General features: G+C 47.3%; 1 protein-coding gene across 1 annotated transcript; it reads right to left on the reverse strand.

Moving 5' to 3' along the window:
- Positions 1 to 5,643: 5,643 nt before the first annotated feature.
- On the reverse strand, positions 5,644 to 9,237 carry MRPL11 (mitochondrial ribosomal protein L11). Its single transcript, XM_082844489.1, has 5 exons — positions 9,035 to 9,237; positions 8,564 to 8,659; positions 8,047 to 8,140; positions 7,803 to 7,962; positions 5,644 to 6,677 (listed from the first exon to the last, which is right to left on the reverse strand). Exons 1-5 carry the CDS (start codon positions 9,155 to 9,157, stop codon positions 6,572 to 6,574), a joined length of 579 nt encoding a protein of 192 aa, XP_082700615.1. The 5' UTR covers positions 9,158 to 9,237; the 3' UTR covers positions 5,644 to 6,571.
- Between the last annotated feature and the right edge of the window lie 11,168 nt (positions 9,238 to 20,405).

Consider the following 20,405-nt stretch of genomic DNA (forward strand, 5'->3'; position numbering starts at 1 on the left):
AAAGTACACAATCCAAAATATTATTTTCTATTTCAGTTATTTGAGCAAAATAAAATCACCCTATTGATATAATGAACACATGTAATTAAAAATCATTATTTGAAATAAAAATTGGTGGCATATACTGCATATGGAGTATAATTATGTCATACACAGTGCCAGAAACTCAGGACCAGTCTCCCCATCGAGACATCAGCCAGATTTCAAATCTGCATGGGGATGAATGCTAAACTCAAAACCTCTGAGGGGCAGAACTGAATTTCCCCAGATTTTCAGAGCTGAAGAAAATCAAGTGCAGAAGCAATTCAATGGAAGAAGAATAAGGTTTTCAACAAATGCTACTGGGGTAATTAGATGTCCGTGGCGGGGGAGAAAAGAATTTCAACCTAAGCCTCATACTTTATACAAAAATTAACTCAAAATGGGTCACAGACTTAAATGTAAAACATAACTATACTGTGGATATGGTGTAAGAGGACATGGTGCTTAAGAAGACATAGCTAATTTCAAACTTCTTCAAATTTAAGATTGGCACTATATACCCATGATGTGCTTACAAGCAAACCAGGATGTCTAGATTGCTTCTTAGTTACACCCAAGTAGCCATGTATAAGGATTTTAGCTTCATCTTCTTCCCTTTTCACTTTTGATACAAAGTCCCTGCTAGAAGGCTTGGAAGCAGACTCATATTTTCTATGCAAATATCTATGCAAATTTTTGCCTGGAAATGCCAAAGTTGAAAATAACAAGAAATAGTTTCTTAAAAGTTTCGATGAAGTCACACACACATAAAGAGTCAGCTGATGGGCTTCCCTGGTGGCACAGTGGTTGAGAGTCCACCTGCCGATGCAGGGGACATGGGTTCGTGCCCCAGTCCGGGAAGATGCCACATGCCGTGGAGCAGCTGGGCCCGTGAGCCATGGCCGCTGAGCCTGCGCATCCGGAGCCTGTGCTCCGCAACGGGAGAGGCCACAACAGTGAGAGGCCTGCGTACTGCCAAAAAAAAAAAAAAAGTCAGCTGATTCTCACAAGGCAAGTAAAGCCATTTAGGCACAGGATAAGAACTCCTTAAGAAAACACAAACTGCCTTATGAAAATGCAAGGCCAACCTTCACGATTGTTTTGCAAGTTGAAATATACCTCTGAGACTTCATTCCAGCTTTGCTGCAGGCCAGTGACTAAGATTATCTACAGAATAGATGAAAAAAGCAATGTAATCATCGTTTAGTTGGAAGACATCTGACACAGTGCTGTAACTGAGCACACCCAAATAGTCCAGGGGAAGAAGTAGCCACACAATAGTTAGAAATCATCTGCTCCTCTCACTATGGAGCTGTGGCAGAAGTACAACAAAAATTGAAAAATATAAAAGGTGCAGTATGGAAGTCACTAATATCATCAGAAGTAGGGGGTGACAGCAGACCTCATTCACATCACTCAAATAGGAAACTTGGAATAAAATGCAACAATATATAAATTTTTCAAAAAGAAATGGTCATGGCTTTTTTTCTTAAAACCTAGCTTGAATTGAACCTATACATAATATATATATTGAGAGTGAGAGTCAACAAGATCTTAACTTCTTTGTACTCTTGTTATAAAAAAGTAAAACTTCAGAATGATTTTTTATAATCCTTTGAGAAGACTGCATGTAAGAGCACCAGGAGAGTAAGTGTTACATCTCCCATTCCTAGAAGAACAGTGGTCCATGAGGTGATTTATGAGGATTAGGAAACTTAGACTCACCCAAATATGATGCACTATTTAAGATTTATTGTTCTTGAATAAGCAGTCCTTCCTCTAAAATGCAAGTGCCCCAATAGGATTAAATGCATGATTGTTGTTAAAAATTCATGTGAATTCAGCAAATTAAATGCTCTCCCTAAGGCCAACTGAGTTTCCATCAAACATACAAGGAGATTATATCTAGCTAAGGAGGAGGAAAGTATGTGCCAGGCTGGATAACCAAGCTGGGGAAATGCTAGGATTCTGGAAGCTACCTGAGAACACAAATGGAAGAGTAACATTTGGTCCTTCAAAACATTGTACATGTCTGACTTTTCCTACTCTTTTTTCTACCAGTAGCAACTTCAAGCTCCCTCTGAAAAATTACTACTAAGACTGTAAATGAAGCAGAAATTTTTTGCCATCTAAAAACTAACCAAGATATAGCAGAATAGGTATAGTTTTTAAAGAAAGTCTACTGATCTCCATGGTCCATGTAAAGTGGCGCATCCCTAGCCATGACCTCAAACGAACCGTATTTTTTCTTTGCCTCACCTCATCATTCTCCTTTCTTCTGTTTTATATTTCTATCTCACCTCTCCCCACCTTGGTATTCAGAGTTTTGGTCCAAAAACCGGCAACACTGACATCACCTTGGGAGCTTGTTAGAAATTCAAAATCGTGAGTCCCTCCTCAGATATTAAATTAAATTCTGCATTTTAACAAATTTCCCCAGGTGATTCATAAATAAAGTTGCTTATCAAATAAAAAAAAGGTGGGGGCTGCCCTGGTGGCACAGTGGTTGAGAGTCCGCCTGCCGATGCAGGGAACACGGGTTCGTGCCCTGGTCCAGGAAGATCCCACATGCGGAGCAGTTGGGCCCGTGAGCCATGGCCGCTGAGCCTGCGCGTCCGGAGCCTGTGCTCCGCAATGCGAGAGGCCACAACAGTGAGAGGCCCACGTACCGCAAAAATAAATAAATAAATAAAAGAAGACATAGCTATAATAAAGTTTTCATGATGTGGACAGAGAGCTAAAAATAAGCCATAAATATAACATTTTAGGAAAAAACATAGGAGAAAATCTTAGGTACCAAGGGTTTGGTGAAGAGTTCTTAAGCATGACACCAAAAGCATGATCCATAAAAGAAAATAATTGATAAATTGGACTTTATTGAGATTGAAAACTTTTGCTCCGTGAAAGATCTTGTTAAGAGGATGAAAAAACAAGCTACACAGTAGGAGAAAATATTTGCAGACCACATACCTGACAAAGAGCTCCTCCCTAAAACTCTCAAAACACAGCAGTTAAAGAAAAACACAACAATTCATTAGAAAATGGACAAAAGGGAATTCCCTGGTGGTCCAGTGGTTAGGACTCGGCACTTTCACTGGGCCCACTGCTAAGGGCCCAGGTTCAACCCCTGGTTGGGGAACTCAGATCCCACAAGCCACACAGTGCAGCCAAAAAAAAAGAAAAAAGAAAGAAAAGAAAACGGACCAAAAAATGGAGACAATTCACCAAAGAACATAGATATATAGCAAATAAGCACATGAAAAGATTTTCAACAACGCTAGACATTATGGAAACACAAATTAAGGCCACAACAAGATATCACAACCCACCTATTAGAACAACTAAAATAATAACAACAACATCAAGTTCTGATGAGGCTGCAGAGAAACTGGATCATTCATATATTGCTGGGGCAGTGTAAGTAATGTAGTTACTCTGAAAAATAATTTTGAGGTTTCTTAAACAACTGAAAACACAATTACTATATGACCCAGCAATTGCACTCCTGGGCATTTATCCCAGAGGAATGAAAATTACATCTTTCAAGAATAACCCCTGTATTTGTAATAGCCAAAAAGTGGAAACAACTAAATGTCCTTCAATAGATAAATGATTAAACAAATTGTGGTACATCCATACCTTGGAATACTATTCAGCAATAAAAAAGGAACAGACTATTAATACACACAACAACTTGGATGGATCTCAAAGGCATTAGACTGGGTGAGAAAAGAAAACCACCTCAAAAGGACATATACTGTATGAGTTCACTCATATAGCATTCTAGAAATGAGGACAAAGACCTCCCTATAATAGAGGTAGAGAACAGAAAAGTGGTTGCCAGGGATTAGGATACTAGGAGAGAGGTGGGTGGGTGCAACTATAAAGGAGGGAAGGTAACCAAGATGGGAGCTGTGGGGATTAGGATGACCTAATCTTGGAAGTGACATGCCAGCACTTCTGTCAGTCTTGGTGACATAGACTAACCCCAGCACAATGTGGGGGAGTGTTAATTACTAGGAGGTGGTGTTCGAGAGCCATTTTGGAAGGTGGTTACCACACCAACTAATTCTGTTACAAGAGCATCTAAAACATAATAGGAAAAGGTGGAAAGGATGTAAAAAAAAAGATATATTGTGCTGACTCTAAACAAGAGAGATTGGTGTAGGTATATTTAATAACAGACACAACAGACTTTGAGACAAAAAACATTACAAGCAAAGAGTAAATGGGAGATGAAAAGTATAGACAGTCTGTTTAGACAATTGTTTTAACTGTTACAGTGAAAGAAAACAGAGAAATGGGGGCTTCCCTGGTGGTACAGTGGTTGAGAGTCCGCCTGCCGATGCGGGGGACACAGGTTCGTGCCCCGGTGCAGGAGGATCCCACATGCCACAGAGCGGCTGCGCCCGTGAGCCATGGCCGCTGAGCCTGCGCGTCCGGGGCCTGTGCTCCGCAACAGGAGAGGCCGCGACAGTGAGAGGCCTGTAAACCGCCAAAAAAAAAAAAAAAAAAAAACAAAACCCAGAGAAATGGGGCAGTGGCTAAAGGGCGATGCGAAGCAAGAGAATTGCTTGTTCTTGAATGATACTAGAGTATATATGTGTGTGTGTGTGATTGTTGTTTTTCTGTTTTTTTGTTTTTGGTTTTTTTGGTTTTTGTTATTGAGTTGTATGAGTTCTTTATATACTATGGATATTAACTCCTTATCAGATATATGATTTATAAATCTTTTTCCCTTATTCTGTACATTGCCTTTTCATTTTGTTGATGGTTTCCTTTGCTGTGCAGAAGCTTTTTAGTTTGATGTAGTCCCACTGTTTATTTTTGCTTTGTTGCCTTTGCTTTTGCGGTCAAATAAAAAAACTCACTGCCAAGAACAATGTCAAGGAGTCTGTTTTCTTCTAGGAGTTTTATGGTTTCCGGTCTTATGCTCAAGTCTTTAACCTATTTTGAGTTAATTTTTAAAGTTTCATTCTCTTGCAAGTGGTTGTCCACTTTGCTCAACACCATTTATTGAAGGGACTGTCCTTTCCCCATTGTATATATATTCTTGGCTCCTTTGTCATAAATTAACTGGCCATATATGCAGTTATTGCTTCAACCTTTTGAGATAAGCACTATTTTCTCTATCTTATAGATGATGGATCTAAAGCACAGAGTAGTTAAGTAACTTGCCCAAGACAACACAGCTAGAGAGAATGGAAATGAGTGTGGCCTCTGACTGATAACCAGCAAGAAATTGAGGCCCTCATGCAACTGCTCATAAAGAATTAAATGCTGCCAACAACGACGTGAGTTTGACAGTGGATCCTTCCCCAGTCAAGCCTCAGATGAGACCACAGCCCCAGCTGACACCTTGATTGAAGTTTTGGGAGACCCTGAAGCAGAGGACCAAATGATGTTCATCACGGGGTTGTGTGTATTTTTTTTTTAATGCAAACAACAAACCTACCCAACAGTTGAGGACTTGGTTAAATAATGGCCTACCCTTAAGACAGAATACTAAGTAGCCATTAAAAATTGTTTTAGGAGGATGATTAATAATGAAAAAATGTTCTAAATCATTGCCAAGTTACAAGTAAAAGTAGAATACAACAGTATCTAGAGTATGACCCAAATTTGTTTTATTCTTAAAGTATTATATATAAACACAAAGAAAAAAAAACAAGTAGAAAAGATATATACCACAATATTGCCATAGAATCTCATCTAGGTGAGGGGATTACTTGAGGCTTTTCTTTTCTTGTAGGGTTTTTCCTATGCTTTCCAAATCTTCTCGGTGTAAAACCAAGTACCTAGCACACAACAGGTGCTTAGTAAATGTGAATCCCATTTTCCCCCCAAATCCTCCTCTCTTCTCTGAGGGGACAATAGTCCTTGATATTATGACTAATGGGAAAACAAAAGGCCAGGGCTTCCCAAGGACTCCTCCCGCCATGGGCAGGTACCTACCGATGCTTTGCTTCTTCCATGGGTCTGTAGCCATAAACCCCACAATAATTCACATTCAGGTATCACCTGACTCAGAGCCAGGGTCAGCTTAATAGAGGGGCCTGAAGTAGCCCTTGGGATCCAGGGCACTCCATGTAGCAACCCTGCTTGGGGCTGTGACCTGAAGTCCCCAAAGGGTTCTGTCTCTGTTGAGGTGGCAAGTCCCCAAGAGATAGGAGGCATTTCTGATGGAAGCAGAAACAACATCTGCTGCCTCTGTACACCCAAGTCCAGCAGCCATGCCCCCACCTACCTTGCCCTTTCTCTCACCCCTGGAAAATGGGAAAACACAGGATTTTCTGCTACCCCTGCCAATTCAGATCCTGGGCAGTCGCTCTGCGTGGATGAGGTCCCTTTCTCTGGGGTCCCAAGGCAGAAACTGAGAGTGGGTGACAAAAGATGTTTATTCACATTTGATCCTTTTGATATAACCACACATGCATACATAATTTAAAGTCAGAAAAATATAATCAGGTTGATGTGACCTCCCTTCCTCCCCGCTGGCCCCGCCTTCCCAACTGGCCCCTTCAAAGTCCTGGAGGGTGGGGGACAGGGGTCACTTCTTGGCAGCTTCTGCCTGGGCTGCCAAGTCTGCCTCTCTCTGAGCAGCCAGGAACAGGGCTCGCTCCTTCTGGAAAGCTGCCAGCTCTTCTGAACTGAGGCTGCAGGTACAGAAAGACAGACGGTAAGTGAAGGGCTGGTCACTGGTGGGGAGCTCACAGCACCATGTCACTGTCTCAGAACCCCTCTCCCCTCCTGCCTCCATACCTTTGCTCATCTGTTTCCTCTGCCAGAACTGCCACCCCACTATCACCCCTGCCTTTTACTCCTTTCTTAAAGCCCTACTCATCTTTTGAGGATGAGCACAGCTACACCCTAGTCCAAATTAACCTGCCCTTCCTCTGCACCCCAAAACATTTTGTAAAATGAAGTCATCAGGTGGTGCACGCATATCTCTTTCAGAGCAAGGATCAGATTCACTCACTTCTGTACTCCCAATACAAGTAAAGATCTGAGCAAAGTCAAGTCTATCCCTGTTCCACGCTTAACCCCACTCCTCTTGGGAAACAACCAACCGTAAGCCTTTGCATGGGGTGTGACACCAGCAGCAAGAGGCCAGCGAAGGGTTGAGTGTTGCCCCTGCTGTCGTCTGGCCAGAGGCTCTCCCACCCTACATCTCACTTTGAGGAAACAATTTCTGAGGCCATCCGAAGCCCCATGAGGGGGCCTGCTGCTGGCCTCAGGATCAAGTCTGAATTTGAGAACCAACTAGTCCGTTTGGCTCACGTCCTACTATGTCCCATTCTGCCTCTAGTATTATGTACCCAGATCCCACTGAACTTCTTTGCTCCATTCCTTCACCTTACATCCTTCACAGGGACTTTTCTACTTCTTGCAATGCTTGCCCCAGTCCTTGACCTCACTTCCCAGGGCTCTGCTCCCTGTTCTGAGGATACCTGTAGTTCCTTTTATCAACACTGACCATCTGGCAGTATACTGCTCCATTTATGGATCTGCCTCCATCTCTGGACTCTGAGTTCCTTAGAAAGCAAGGTCAAGCACGGCTACCTCCTTCCTAGCTGCATCCAGTGTCCAGAACAATGCCTAACACACGATAGGTACTTAACAAGTATATTCCAAATAAATGAATGAGGCTCCCCACTCCCAAGAATCTAAGATCCATTAACGCAGAAGCTGACTCTCCCACTCACTGGACCCTCAGCTTTGTCCCAGAGTCAACAACTTTCCAGGCCCTCCCCTCACACTGAGCTTCCCCGGAAACTCACTCCTTCACCACACGAATGCCCAGGGAACGGGCAGAGCCAATGATGGAGCGGACAACAGAGGACAGGGGCACATCCTGCAAGGCGAAGGCGTCATCCTGAGCTTTGACACGGGCGATTTCATACACGTGCTTCAGTGTCACTAGGCCTGCCACCTCTTTCCCTGGGAGCAAGGAACAAATAGCCCTTCAGGTGTCACTGCCTCCTTCCAGAGCCCAGAAGCCCAGATGCCCACCCTGCCCCTTACCTGTGTGCCGGGCCCCCTTCTCAATCCCAGCAGCTGCCTTCAGGAAGTAGGAAACAGTGGGTTGGCCAATTTTGATTTCAAATGTCCTGTCAGGCTGAAAGGAAAAAAGACACATGAGAATCTTTCTTCCCACCTCCCCCAACCCCTGCTGCCCCAGCCCAGGGAACTCCTAACTTCCTGTCCCCCCTTCCCTCAGCTCACCTTCCTTCCCTTTAACTGACAACAAAACCACAGAAGAAACAAATCTGCAACAAACGTCCCTGTCACTTCTATTCCAGGTCCAACTCTGCTCTGGAAGCCCCAGCAAGTTGGAGGAACAAAGGAAAGATCTGCAAAATGGCAGCGCGGGTTCAGGAAAGATATGGCCTAGTCTCTACTGTATAAATGGGGAAAGTGGGGCCGGGTAACAGGAAAACACTTGCCCCAAGTTATGCGCAGAGTAGCAACCCCAGGTGACCAGCTCCAGGGCCTGGGCAGAATGAGAAGGAAACTGGGGATCAGAGCCCCGACTCCTCACCTTCACAAAAATCTTGGTAGGCAGAGGAATGCCTTCTTTGATGTCCTTGGTCTTCTCGTTGAACTCCTTACAGAACTGGTTGATGGAAACGCCTCGCTGTGAGGGAGGCATAGGGGTCAGCGTGCGGAGGAAGGGACGGCTCCCTTTCCCCCGGAGGCTCCATCCATTCTCTCCTCCGTCTTCACTTCCCTAAGCTCCCATTCTCTTTTCTCTACCCAGATCCAACTACCATTCTATGTGCCAGATGATTCGTATGTGTCACGCCTCTCTATCCTTACAACAGCTCGTGGACGAAGAACAGAGGAAGCTGAACCTCGAAGAGGCTGTGTAACTAACTCAAGGACATACAACGTGTGGGCAGCAGAGCCGCGTTTTAAACCGAGGCCGCTCTGGCCCAGCCCGCACCCGCCACCCGGGGTCTAGCTCCCACCCTCCGACGCCTCCCACGCCAGGTTCCTGCCGCGGCTGCACCTGACCCAGGACGGGGCCTAGTGGGGGCCCGGGCATGGCCTGGCCTGCCCGCACGATGGTCCGGATCACGCCGCCGGCCTCGGGCTTCCTGAGAGCCCGAGTGGCCCGGCTTAGCTTCGACATGAGGCGGAGTCCCCGGCCTTAGATGATCTCAGGTCCACAGCAAGAGCTAAGGCTCCTGGCGCCGCCACCTTGGGTTAAAGGTCAAGGGTCCTCACGTTAGGGTAAGGCAGATGAAGCCAACCAATAGCAGCGTTGATTCATCCTTCCGCTCTCCAACTAGTAAGACAAGCAGGATGAGATGAAGCGGAAAAAACTTTTAACTTGCTACCTTAAGATTGAGGAAGGACCCGAATGTCTCAGATACACACGTTCCTCCTGGAGAGCACACAGGCAGTGCCTCAGACAGCTAAACTGGCAGGTGGCCCTTAATATCCGCACTGCATTGTGGGTATGGTAGTTTTGACCGCGTATGCGACTCCCACTGCTTGCTATGTCCTGGGGCGCCATCTGCTGGACATAGTGATAATCCCTGGGTTGGAAAATAGTTCAGCGCTCCTTTTTAGGAGTGGGGATCTCTTCACTTTCTGAGCCTGTTTCTTCACCTGTTGTTGAAAGGGAAGATGGTTAAGAGTACGGACCTTGGAAGTAAACTGCCTGGTTGCTTCTCTTGCTGGCTGTGAACTTGATCAACTTATTTAATTTATGCTCAGTTTCCCCCTCTGTACAAAGAGGATTATAATAGGTAGTACCTACCCCTGGGATTGTTGTGAGGATTGAGTCAGCAAAGTGCTTTAGAACAATACCTGACACCTAGTCAGCACGTGCTCTTCACTGTACAATAAGGACAAAACCTTGCAGAGCTCTTGTGAGGCTTAAGGGGCCCAGAACGCAGTTGATACATCACCTGTGTCCAATAAAAGAAGCCAGCATCTTCTTCTTATTGTTGTTGTTATTATTATTATTTTTAGCATTTGCTACTTGCCAGGCACTGTGCTAAGGGCATTATTATCTCATTGAATCCTCACAGTGGCATGACGTATATTGTTTTATTATACCCCCTTTACACATGAGAAATTGAGGCACAAAAAGAGGCCCTAAAACACCTACCCTGTGTGTGACAGGGCTGGGAAAGAAATAGGAGATTATCTGATTCTAGACCTTGTTCTGTTTACCACAAGTCTATACTGCTGTAATCCCTGGTTAAGTGATATAATCCATGTAAAATGATATGATCCATGTGAAACCACACTGTAAATTGTGAGACACATAAACTTTTCATTCTGCATTCGCATTGGACTCCCGCTAAGTAAATGTGATTGCTCCTGTCTCTGAAGTCTATCAAGTTCTTGTAACGCTCAGCCTCATAAACCTTCTCAAGACTCTGGAACCAAGAAGGCTCTTTGATTTACTAGCTGTAAAACCTGGGGCACAGTAGTTAACTTCCCTGTGCTTCCGTTTCCTCACTAGTAAGATGGGGCTGAATATAATACCTACCTCACAGGAAATTAGTTAATTCAGGTAAAGCACATAGAAGAGGGCCTGGCCCAGAGCAAGCCAAGCTGGGTAGGATTTATCTCTGGGTGCCCCACATCACTCAACCTATATTTACAAATAAAGAAATAAATCCTTCCTGAATGAAGGAATCAGGAAGGAAATGGGCATGGCAGGTGCTCAGGGAGCCAAGAATGTGGCCTGGCACAAACTGGGCTCCATTGGGTGCAATTTCCACTTCCCGTCAATGAAAGGACAGTTTTGATTACTCAGCTTTTACAGATTATAAGGAAGCAGCTCCCTAGTCTGCGTTTGGATATGTGGGAGGCCAGACTGTTCAGTGGCGAAGATGAGCCCAGACAGGCGAGTGAGGACCCGATCTCACAGGCCTTGCCAGCCTGCTAAGGAGTGCGGGCTATACAGTAGGAAACCATTGAAGAGCGTTAAGTATTTGCATCATATTTGCATTTTGAAAAGGTGACCCTGGCTTGGATGTGTAGAGGGATTGGAGGAGAGCAGGGATTTGATGCAGCGAGACCGATTAGGTCAGGGCAGTAAGACGGTGCAGAGATAACGGTAGCTTAGGACCAGTCCAAGAGATACTTAGAATATAGAGTTTATTTTAGTCAACAAATGCCTGTGTAGTATGAAGTATGTACATCTTTATGAAGAGTAACTCATTTTAAAAAAATAAATTTATTTATTTTTGGCTGCGTTGGGTCTTCGTTGCTGCGCGTGGTCTTTCTCTAGTTGCAGTGAATGGGGGCTGCTCTTCATTGCGGCGTGTGGGCTTCTCATTGCGGTGGCTTCTCTTGTTGCGGAACATGGGCTCTAGGCACGTGGGCTTCAGTAGTTGTGGCACACAGGCTCAGTAGTTGTGGCGCACAGGCTTAGTTGCTCCGCGCTCCGCGGCATGTGGGATCTTCCCGGACCAGGGCTCGAACCCATGTCCCCTGCATTGGCAGGCAGATTCTTAACCACTGCACCACCAGGGAAGTCCAAGAGTAACTCATTTAAATCTCATTGCAATCCTTTGAGGTATAGGTGCTATTATTATGCCCACTTTATAGATGAGGAAACTGAAGCACAGAGAGGTTAAGTTACTTGTCCAAACTTACACTGTTAGAATGTGGCAGTGTCAGGATTTGAACCCAGACTGTTTGGCTGTAAGGATTCATGCACTTGACCATTCCCTAGGCTGCCACACAAATCAGCAGAAGTTAGTGCTTGATGGGTAATTTGTGGAAGGAGGGGGAGAGAAGCATCACGAGTGATGCCCAGAATTCTGGCCTGAATAATCATGCAAATGAATGATTAAGCCTTTCACTTTGAATGCTGGAGACACAGGAGTTGTAGGTTCAGGTAGAAGACAATGAGTTGAGTTTGGGTGTGTGTGTGTGACACCCGTCTGAAGGGTATGGTCTGGGAGAGAACCAGACAGGAACACTGGCCTCTGTAACACAGAGACTTTGAGGCCAGGGCCAGGAGTGAGATTGCCTGGGGTGGGGACAAGAGACGAGAAGAGAACTCACATTTAAAGAGTGAAAAGAAGAGTGACTTCCTCAGCAGTCCAGCGGTTAAGACTCCTCACTTCCACTGCAGGGGGTACAGGTTCGATCCCTGGTCGGGGAACTAGGTAAGATCCCATATGCTGCGTGGTGCGGCCAAAGATTTTTAAAAAATAAATAAAACAAAATAAAGAGTGAAAGGACTTCTCTGGTGGTGCAGTGGTTAAGAATCCGCCTGCCAATGCAGGGGACACGGGTTCGAGCCCTACTCCAGGAAAATCCCACATGCCGCGGAGCAACTAAGCCCGTGTGCCACAACTACTGAACCTGCGCTCTAGAGCCTGTGAGCCACATCTACTGAGCTTGTGTGCCACAACTACTGAAGCCTGCATGCCTAGAGCACATGCTCCGCAACAAGAGAAGCCACTGCAATGAGAAGCCCACGCACCGCAATGAAGAGTAGCCCCCGCTCATCGCAACTAGAGAAAAGCCTACGCGCAGCAACGAAGACCCAACACAGCCAAAAATAAATTAATTAATTAAAATAAATAAAGAGTGAAAAGAAGAGAAGAAGGAGTGAGCAGAGGAAACGGAAAAGGAGCAGTTACGGAGCTGGGAGGAAGAGCAGGAGAGTGAGGCATCTGCAGCTGCAGGAGAAGAGTCAGAGAAAAAGGAAATGAGAAAGTGGAGCTCAAGCTAAAACTGAGCCTGTATCCCACGGAAAATGGAAAAGCCTAGACAAAATATTTGTGGGTGGGGGTTTTGCAGACCCCCAAAGTACACAGTATCAAAGATTCACTGGGCTGCAAGAGGAAAGAGGAAAGAGGGATAGAGTGACAAGAGGAGGGATGTAGAAGGTCCCAGCTGGAAAAGCCCATAGCCTGCTTCTCAGGTGGGTTAATGAATCCCAGAAAAGCAGGTGAGGGCAGGAGTAGGGGGTGGCTACTCCCATTCCCCAGGGAAGCAGCAAGACCCGGGGAGGGAGCAGCTGTGCAGTGACCATGGAAGGCTCGGCAGAAATGCCTGCGTCCTTGTGTGGCAGAAAAGCTCCTATGCTTTGAAGCATGACAGGAAGAGAGCAGGAAGCCACCAGTCCTGCAGGCAAAGGCTGACAATGTAGAAGCCTTCTCAGGGTGCAGGTCCCATCAGCCCATCTCAGTGGGGACCTGTGTGAACAGACAGCATTGGGTGCCGGGTGCATCCTGCTGGGGGAAAGGGAAGGGATTCTGAATTTCCATCAGTGGAACCAGGGATGAAGTTGAGTTAAAGAAAAGTAAAGTTCTGCATTTTACACGCAGGAAGTATGGACCGAGATCTGTACCTGTCACACACAAACAACGCTTGGCCCCATGCCTGGTACCCTGGGGGCGCGCAGAGGCATCATGGAGGAGCAGCCAGAGAAGGGGGAAGGCAGCGAGAGAAGGAGTTGGCTGGGCTCCCTTCAACTTCTTTTTTTTCCTTTTTTCTTTTTTTTGGCCACACGGCGCAGCTTGAGGGATCTTAGTTCCCTGACCAGGGATCGAACCCAGGCCCCTGGCAAGGAGAGCACAAACTCCTAACCACTGGACTGCCAGAGAATTTCCAGGGCTCCTGTCAACTTTGATTGCAGATGTGGGGAGTTAGGGACCTAGAACTACCCGCATATAGTCCGCCCCCTCCCTAAGGCCCCACATTCAAATTGTCTGCAAGTCTCGCCCACTTATGTCCCTACAGCTCCCACCAATTCTGCCATCCCCTCCATGACTGCCCAGAGAGTAGGGCTGACAGCCAGGTTCTCACTCTCCCAACATACACACACACTTCTCGCCAGCTATGTGAATTCAGGCAAGTCACTTCACCTCTCTGGGCCTTAGTTTTCTCAACTGTGAAATAATAATAATGAAGATACCTACCAGACAGGACTGTTGAGAGAATTCAGTGAGATTAACCAGGTTGGGTGCTTAGCTCCGGCTGGCACAGGGCCTATGGTAAGCACTCTACGGAAGTTAACGATTATTATTGTCAGTTCAGCCTTCATCTTTCCTGGGCTGGATGCTCTATGGGCCCCTCTATGGGCTCTCTGCCTCCATTCTTGCCCCTCCAATCTAGCCTCTCCAACTTGGCCAGTGTCAGGCCCTTGTGTAAAGCTTGTCATTGGCACCTACGGCTTCTTTTCCCTGCAGTGTAGATCTCAGTCCATCTGAGACACTCATTAAAGTGCATCTTCCTGGGATTCTCCATCCAGGGATACCTGTACTTCTCACAGAGCCAAGGGGACCCCGCTGAGACTCCTTACCCTACAAGCTAAAGTCTACACTTGTTGGTGTAGATGGGATTCAAGGCCCCACTAACCTCTCTAACCTGCTGCTCCCTACCTCCCATCTACCATCCAGTCACACCAGGGAGCACACCCTTCCCTGTCACCCTGTGCCCTCCTGTCTGTGCATATACGTACCTGGATACTCTTTCTCCCCTTTTCTTCTTGGCTCCCTCTGCCTGCCTCCACCTCAGGAAGGTGACTGTTATGGGATGAATTATCTCCCCCTGAAAGTAATATGTTGAAAGCCTAACCCCCACTACCTCAAAATGTGACTGTATATGGAAATAGGGACGTTAAAGAGGTGATTAAGTCAAAATGAGGCCTTAATCCAATCTGACTGGTGTCCTTTAAGAAGAGGAAATTTGGACACATAGAGAGACAGCAGAGATGCGTGTGCAGAGAAAAGACTATGTGAAGATGCAGGGAGAAGGGGGCCACCTGTAAGTCAGTCGGGGAGGCCTCAGGAGAAACCAGACCTGCTGACCTCTTGATCTTAAGCAGGGCTTATTTCAAACTAGGGTTGTGACCTATAAGTGGGTTATGGAATTGATTTAGTGAGTTCGACCAGCATTTTTTTTTTTTTTTTTTTTTTTTTGCGGTACGCGGGCCTTTCACGGTCACGGCCTCTCCCGCCGCAGAGCGCAGGCTCCGGACGCGCAGGCTCAGCGGCCATGGCTCACGGGCCCAGCCGCTCCGCAGCATGTGGGATCTTCCCGGACCGGGGCACGAACCCGTGTACCCTGTATCGACAGGCGGACTCCCAACCACTGCGCCACCAGGGAAGCCCTCAACCAGCATTTTAACAAAAAAGAACAAAACAGAAAATAGCAGAGTACATCGCATGGAGTAAAGGTACATGTTATCTCATGGAACCTGTGTTTCCCTTGTGTGTGTGTTGGGCCACAATGAAAATGTATTTCTTTTTTTTTTTAATTTATTTATTTTAATTTATTTATTTTTGGCTGCGCTGGGTCTTCGTAGCTGCACGGTGTTTCTCTAGCTGCAGCGAACGGGGGCTACTCTTCGTTGCACTGCGCAGTCTTCTCATTGCAGTGGCTTCTCTTGTTGCAGAGCATGTGCTCTAGGCATGCAGGCTTCAGTAGTTTTGGCACACAGGCTCAGTAGATGTGGCTCACAGGCTCTAGAGCACAGACTCAGTAGTTGTGGCGCACGGGCTTAGTTGCTCCACGGCATGTGGGATCTTCCCGGAACAGGGCTCAAACCCGTGTCCCCTGCACTGGCAGGCGGATTCTTAACCACTGCGCCCCCAGGGAAGCCCTTTTTTTTAAAAAAAAAAGTTAGTTGTAACTCATTTTCTTTTTCTTGGCCTCGCTCTTCCCCTACCAAGGATCACACCCAGGCCCCGGCCAGTGGAAGCACAGAGTCCTAACCACTGGACCGTCAGGGAATTCCTGAATATGTATTTCTTACATGCTCATGGCCAAAATATATCGAAAGTCATTGCAGTGGCCTGGGTGACCCTCAAAAATAATGTTGCACCTACCTTGTTCATTTCTGTGTTTCTGTTGCAAAATAAACTAAGGCATATTAAAATTTTTTAAAGTTTATTTGAGCATAATATCATTCAAATTGGGCAGCATCCAATCTAGCAGATAGAAAGGAGCTCCGAGGAGCAGTACAAAATGAAGGACTTTTATAGGCAGAAGGGAGCAGGAACAAGGAGGTTATAAGAGGCAAAAAAGTGGGTTGGTTATTGCAAGGTCACCTTCCTTTAGGGGACGGCAGGGATCTATCAGGGGTCTCGCTAGTGCTGGTCAGGTGATTTCTGTTGACTGGTTTAAGATTCTGGGAGAGTGGATATTGTAATTAAGTCTGGTGATGTGAGACTTAGCATAAGTGACTCCACTTTGGGCCTGTTGTCTTGTTTTTCAAACAAGTCCAATGCCCGACCTAGCACCTGGCAGGTCTATGTGGTTAGGTCTTTGGGAAATACTTGTGGGGCAAGTGCAATGATCCTTGCATATATTACCTCCTCTATTTTGGTTCCAAGAAAGTAGGTTCTTGTCTCGTCACAGAAAGAATTCAGAGATGAGACACGGAGGCCAACAAAGCAAAGCGAGTACAATAGTACACTCTCAGGAGGGAGAGCAGGCGGGCTCAGGTGAGCAGCTGCCCTGAGTTTCTTTGGCAAGCTGGTTATATGGGGTGTGAAAATGACTGGGCAGAATATTCATTGAGGAGGGAGGGGTTTGGGTTCATATTGCCTGAATCTCATCCCAGTTCCACCTTCCCAAGGGGAGGAGGGATTTTTACCCTTATTTGGTCTTGATCAGAAGTGTCATGGAGTCTTCATGGGTATTTCTTGGTGCAACACAGGTGTCATGGTGCGTGATGGGTACTTCTTATTTGCAAGGCTAATTTTATTATAATGAGAGGGTAGTGAGCAAAAGGTTACATTCAGATGCTGGAGATTCCTGCCTTTTACCACCTTTCTTTGTTGGCCTCTAGGACCCCTGGCGTTCAAAAGATGTATGGTTTCCTGGACCTGGCCTGTGCTCCCCTTTCTCTGTTCATATCTAGCTAACTGCCTGTTAGAATACTTCCACCTCTGTGACCCTAGTCTCAGCACCAAAATCTTTCACCTGGATGAGAACAGCCTCCAACAGGTGTCTGCTTCCACTTTGGCTCCTCTGTAGGCCCTCCTTCAGCAGCCAAAAGGGGTGTTTCTAAAGCTTGTCAGGTTTTGTCACCCCAAAGTCATCATGCCACTCACCTACTCCAGTGACTTCCCACTGGAACCCAATTGAAATCCTAATTCCTTATCTGCCCTATAAGGCCCTTCTCCTCCCTCCCTCCCTCATTCCACTCCAGCCACACTGACCTCCTTGTTCTTTGTGATACTGTGATTTATGATGAGGAATATATACAATCGCCCCTCAGCATCCACGGGGATTGGTTTCAGGCCCCCTCCACCCTACCTCACCCTCCCCTCCGCAGATACCAAAATCCAAGGATGTTCAAGTCTCTTATACAAAATGGCATAGTATTTGCATATAACACATCCTCCCATATACTTTAACTTACTTATAATACCTAATACAATGTAAATGCTATGTAAGTAGTGTAAGGTCGGATCTTAAACAGCACCACGAAACAGAGGAAAGCTTCAAGTGAGCTTTATTAGGGAGCGCTCCCGGGCGAGGTTCACTGGTCCGAGAGAAAGGGGGCCAGAGAAGTCGCGCCCGGGCGAGGGTTGGGCAAGATTTTATAGGGGAAGAAGGGAAAGGGGTGTGGTGAATGTGAGAGGGCGCAGGGTATTCCTTATTTGGTGGTCTTTTCGGGTATCCTGGGGGACCGTTAGTCCTGCCCCTCGAAAGGCGGGAAGGCTGGGCTGGTTTCAAAGTCCCCAGGTCAGTTCCTGGAACTGGGTGGTCCGGAGAATTTCTTTCTGATGCAAACTGTGAATCTGATTGTGTTCCCCTGCCTCGGGCCAGTTGGCCTTACATCCCAACATCTTTGGTGTAATGGGGCGGGTTCTGATCTCTGGCTACTTCATGCTGAATGGGGGCGTCGAAAGGAGACTCGGGCGACCAGAGGTCCGAGGCTTAGGGGAGACCAGTGGGGGGTTCTGTAGGAAGCAAAGTGTAAGGACCGAGGAGCATTTGGTTTGTGGCCACCCGAGAGACTTCCTCCATGCGCCTGCGAAGGAGCCTAAGGAAACAGGGAGCAAACATGAGCAAGATACAGATGAGAATTAAGGGGCCTGAGATTGGTGTTAGCCAGGTATAGAGGGTGGATCGCCACTAATCGGGAACTGGGGAGGCGGACTGTTGGTGTTTGCGTTGGAGTTCTTCTCTTAAGCGATGGAGGGCGTTTACGTTGTCTTCGACGAGTCCTGTTTCATTGATGTAATAGCAGCATTCCTCCTGTAGGAAGACGCAGGTACCTCCTTTGTCGGCCGTCAGGAGATCCAGGGCTCGTCGATTTTGGAGGGCAACTCGGGCTACTGAGGTGATCTGGCGCTGGAGGGAGGTGATGGAGGCAGCAGAAGCCTCGATGGCTAGCTGGAGTTTCTGCTCTAGGTCGCGGGATGTTGAGACACTGTGTGTTAGGGCTCCTCCCCCGATGCCCGCAGCAACGAGAGAGGAGGCGAGGGAAATGCCTGCGACCATAGGGAGAAAGATGGCCCTTTGGCCCTTAGGTCGAGGGCCGGCGTGAGTGCTATCAGTTAAGCCCTTTGAGAGGTTGTCCCTTCTGGGAGGCTGTTAGCCTTGATAATGGTTGAGATAGTTACCACCGCATAGGCTGCCCGTCGGCGTCCGTCAGGACCGAGTATTGAGCTACCGTCCACAAAGAGAGTGCGGTCCGGATTTGAAAGAGGGGTGTCAAAGAGTCCCTCTCTTGGTGGCTTGAAGGGTTCTATGACATGAGGGCAGGAATGGGATGGAAAGCCCCCGGTGCCAGAGATAGGCAGGAGGGAAGCCAGGTTCAGGCGAGGGGAGAGATCAAGAGAAATAGCTGGATTTTCAATGAATAGTAAGTGGAACTCCTGGATGCAGGAGGGGCCCAGGAGGGAGAGAGACTTGTGGCCTAGGAGGTCGACCAGCCGGTGGGAGGAAAACACGGTTAGTGGGTGGGCCAGGGTCAGTGTGAGTGTTTGTTTCGTCAGTTCGGCTGCCGCTGCTAGGGCCCGAAGGCATGGTTGCCATCCCTGCATGGTTGGGTCTAGCTGTTTGGAGAGGTAAGCCACGGGGCGGTAGGAAGGCCCTACAGGCTGGGCAAGGAGTCCAGTGGCTATTCCGGCCCGTTCATCCACAAAAAGGTGAAAAGTTCGGTTTGGGTTGGGCAGAGAAAGGGGAGAAGATATCAGAGCCTTACGGAGGGTGAGAAAGGCCTGTCGAACGGTGGAAGGAGAGGTGAGGGGTCCTTCAGGGGTTTCTTTAGCGGCTAAATATAAGGGTTTAGCGAGGAGAGCAAAGTTAGGGATCCAGTGTCGGAAAAATCCTATAAGGCCCAGAAAGGAGAGAATTTGTTCCGCTGTTTCCGGAGGCTGGAGTTCACGGATAATCCGGGTGCGGTCGGCTGTTAGACCTTTTGTGGTAGGGGTAAGGTGGAGCCCCAGGTAGGTTACAGAAGATACAGATAACTGAGCCTTGGCTGGGGAGACCCGATAACCTCGAGAGCCAAGGTAATTGAGGAGATCTGCAGTATGTTGTCTTGAGAGGCTGAGAGACGGGCTACAGAGGAGGTGGTCATCTACATATTGAAGGAGTGTGCTGGGGGTAAGGGAGCAGGAAGTGAGGTCCCGTGCCAGCGCCTGACCGAAGAGGTGAGGACTGTCGCGGAAGCCCTGGGGAAGAACTGTCCAGGTGAGCTGACTGGAAGTATGAGTATCCGGATCTGTCCAGGTAAAGGCGAAGAGGAAATAGGAGTTGGGATGTAGGGGGATAGTGAAAAAGGCATCTTTGAGATCCAGAACCGTAAAGTGGGTTGTGGATGGGGGGATATGGGAGAGCAAGGTGTATGGGTTTGGTACTACTGGGTGGAGAGGAATCATGGCCTCATTGATTATTCGGAGGTCCTGGACCAGGCGATAATCCCCAGAGGCCTTGCGGGCAGGTAGGATGGGGGTGTTGCAGGGAGAGTCAGTGGGGATAAGGAGTCCCTGGTTTAGGAGTCTGGTGATAATAGGTTGTAGGCCCCTAAGGTGAGTCTCAGAGATGGGAAATTGGGGCCTTGATGGAAATTTGGAGGGGTCCTTTAGGCGGTTGAGGATGGGGGAATGGTGTGTTGCTATTATGGGCTTAGAAGTATCCCAAACTTGGGGATTGATTGGGTTTGGTGTGATTGGAAGAGGGGGATAGGAGGGGGAGGGTTCTAGAGACAGGCCGAGAAGAGGAAGCAGGAGTTGGGAGGAAGGGACCTTAGGGTCAAGTCTAACCAGCTGGAGGGAGGCCCCTAAGTGGAAAAGGACATCTCAGCCTAGCAAAGGAACTGGGCAGGATGGTATGACTAAGAAAGAATGAGTAAAAGGGAGTCCTTCGATATGACATGGGAGTGGACCGGTCTGGAGTGGGAAGGATGGTTTGCCATCAATATCCATGACCGA

Source organism: Leucopleurus acutus (assembly GCF_964270905.1).
Source record: "Leucopleurus acutus genome assembly, chromosome: 8".
Lineage (NCBI taxonomy): Eukaryota > Metazoa > Chordata > Mammalia > Artiodactyla > Delphinidae > Leucopleurus > Leucopleurus acutus.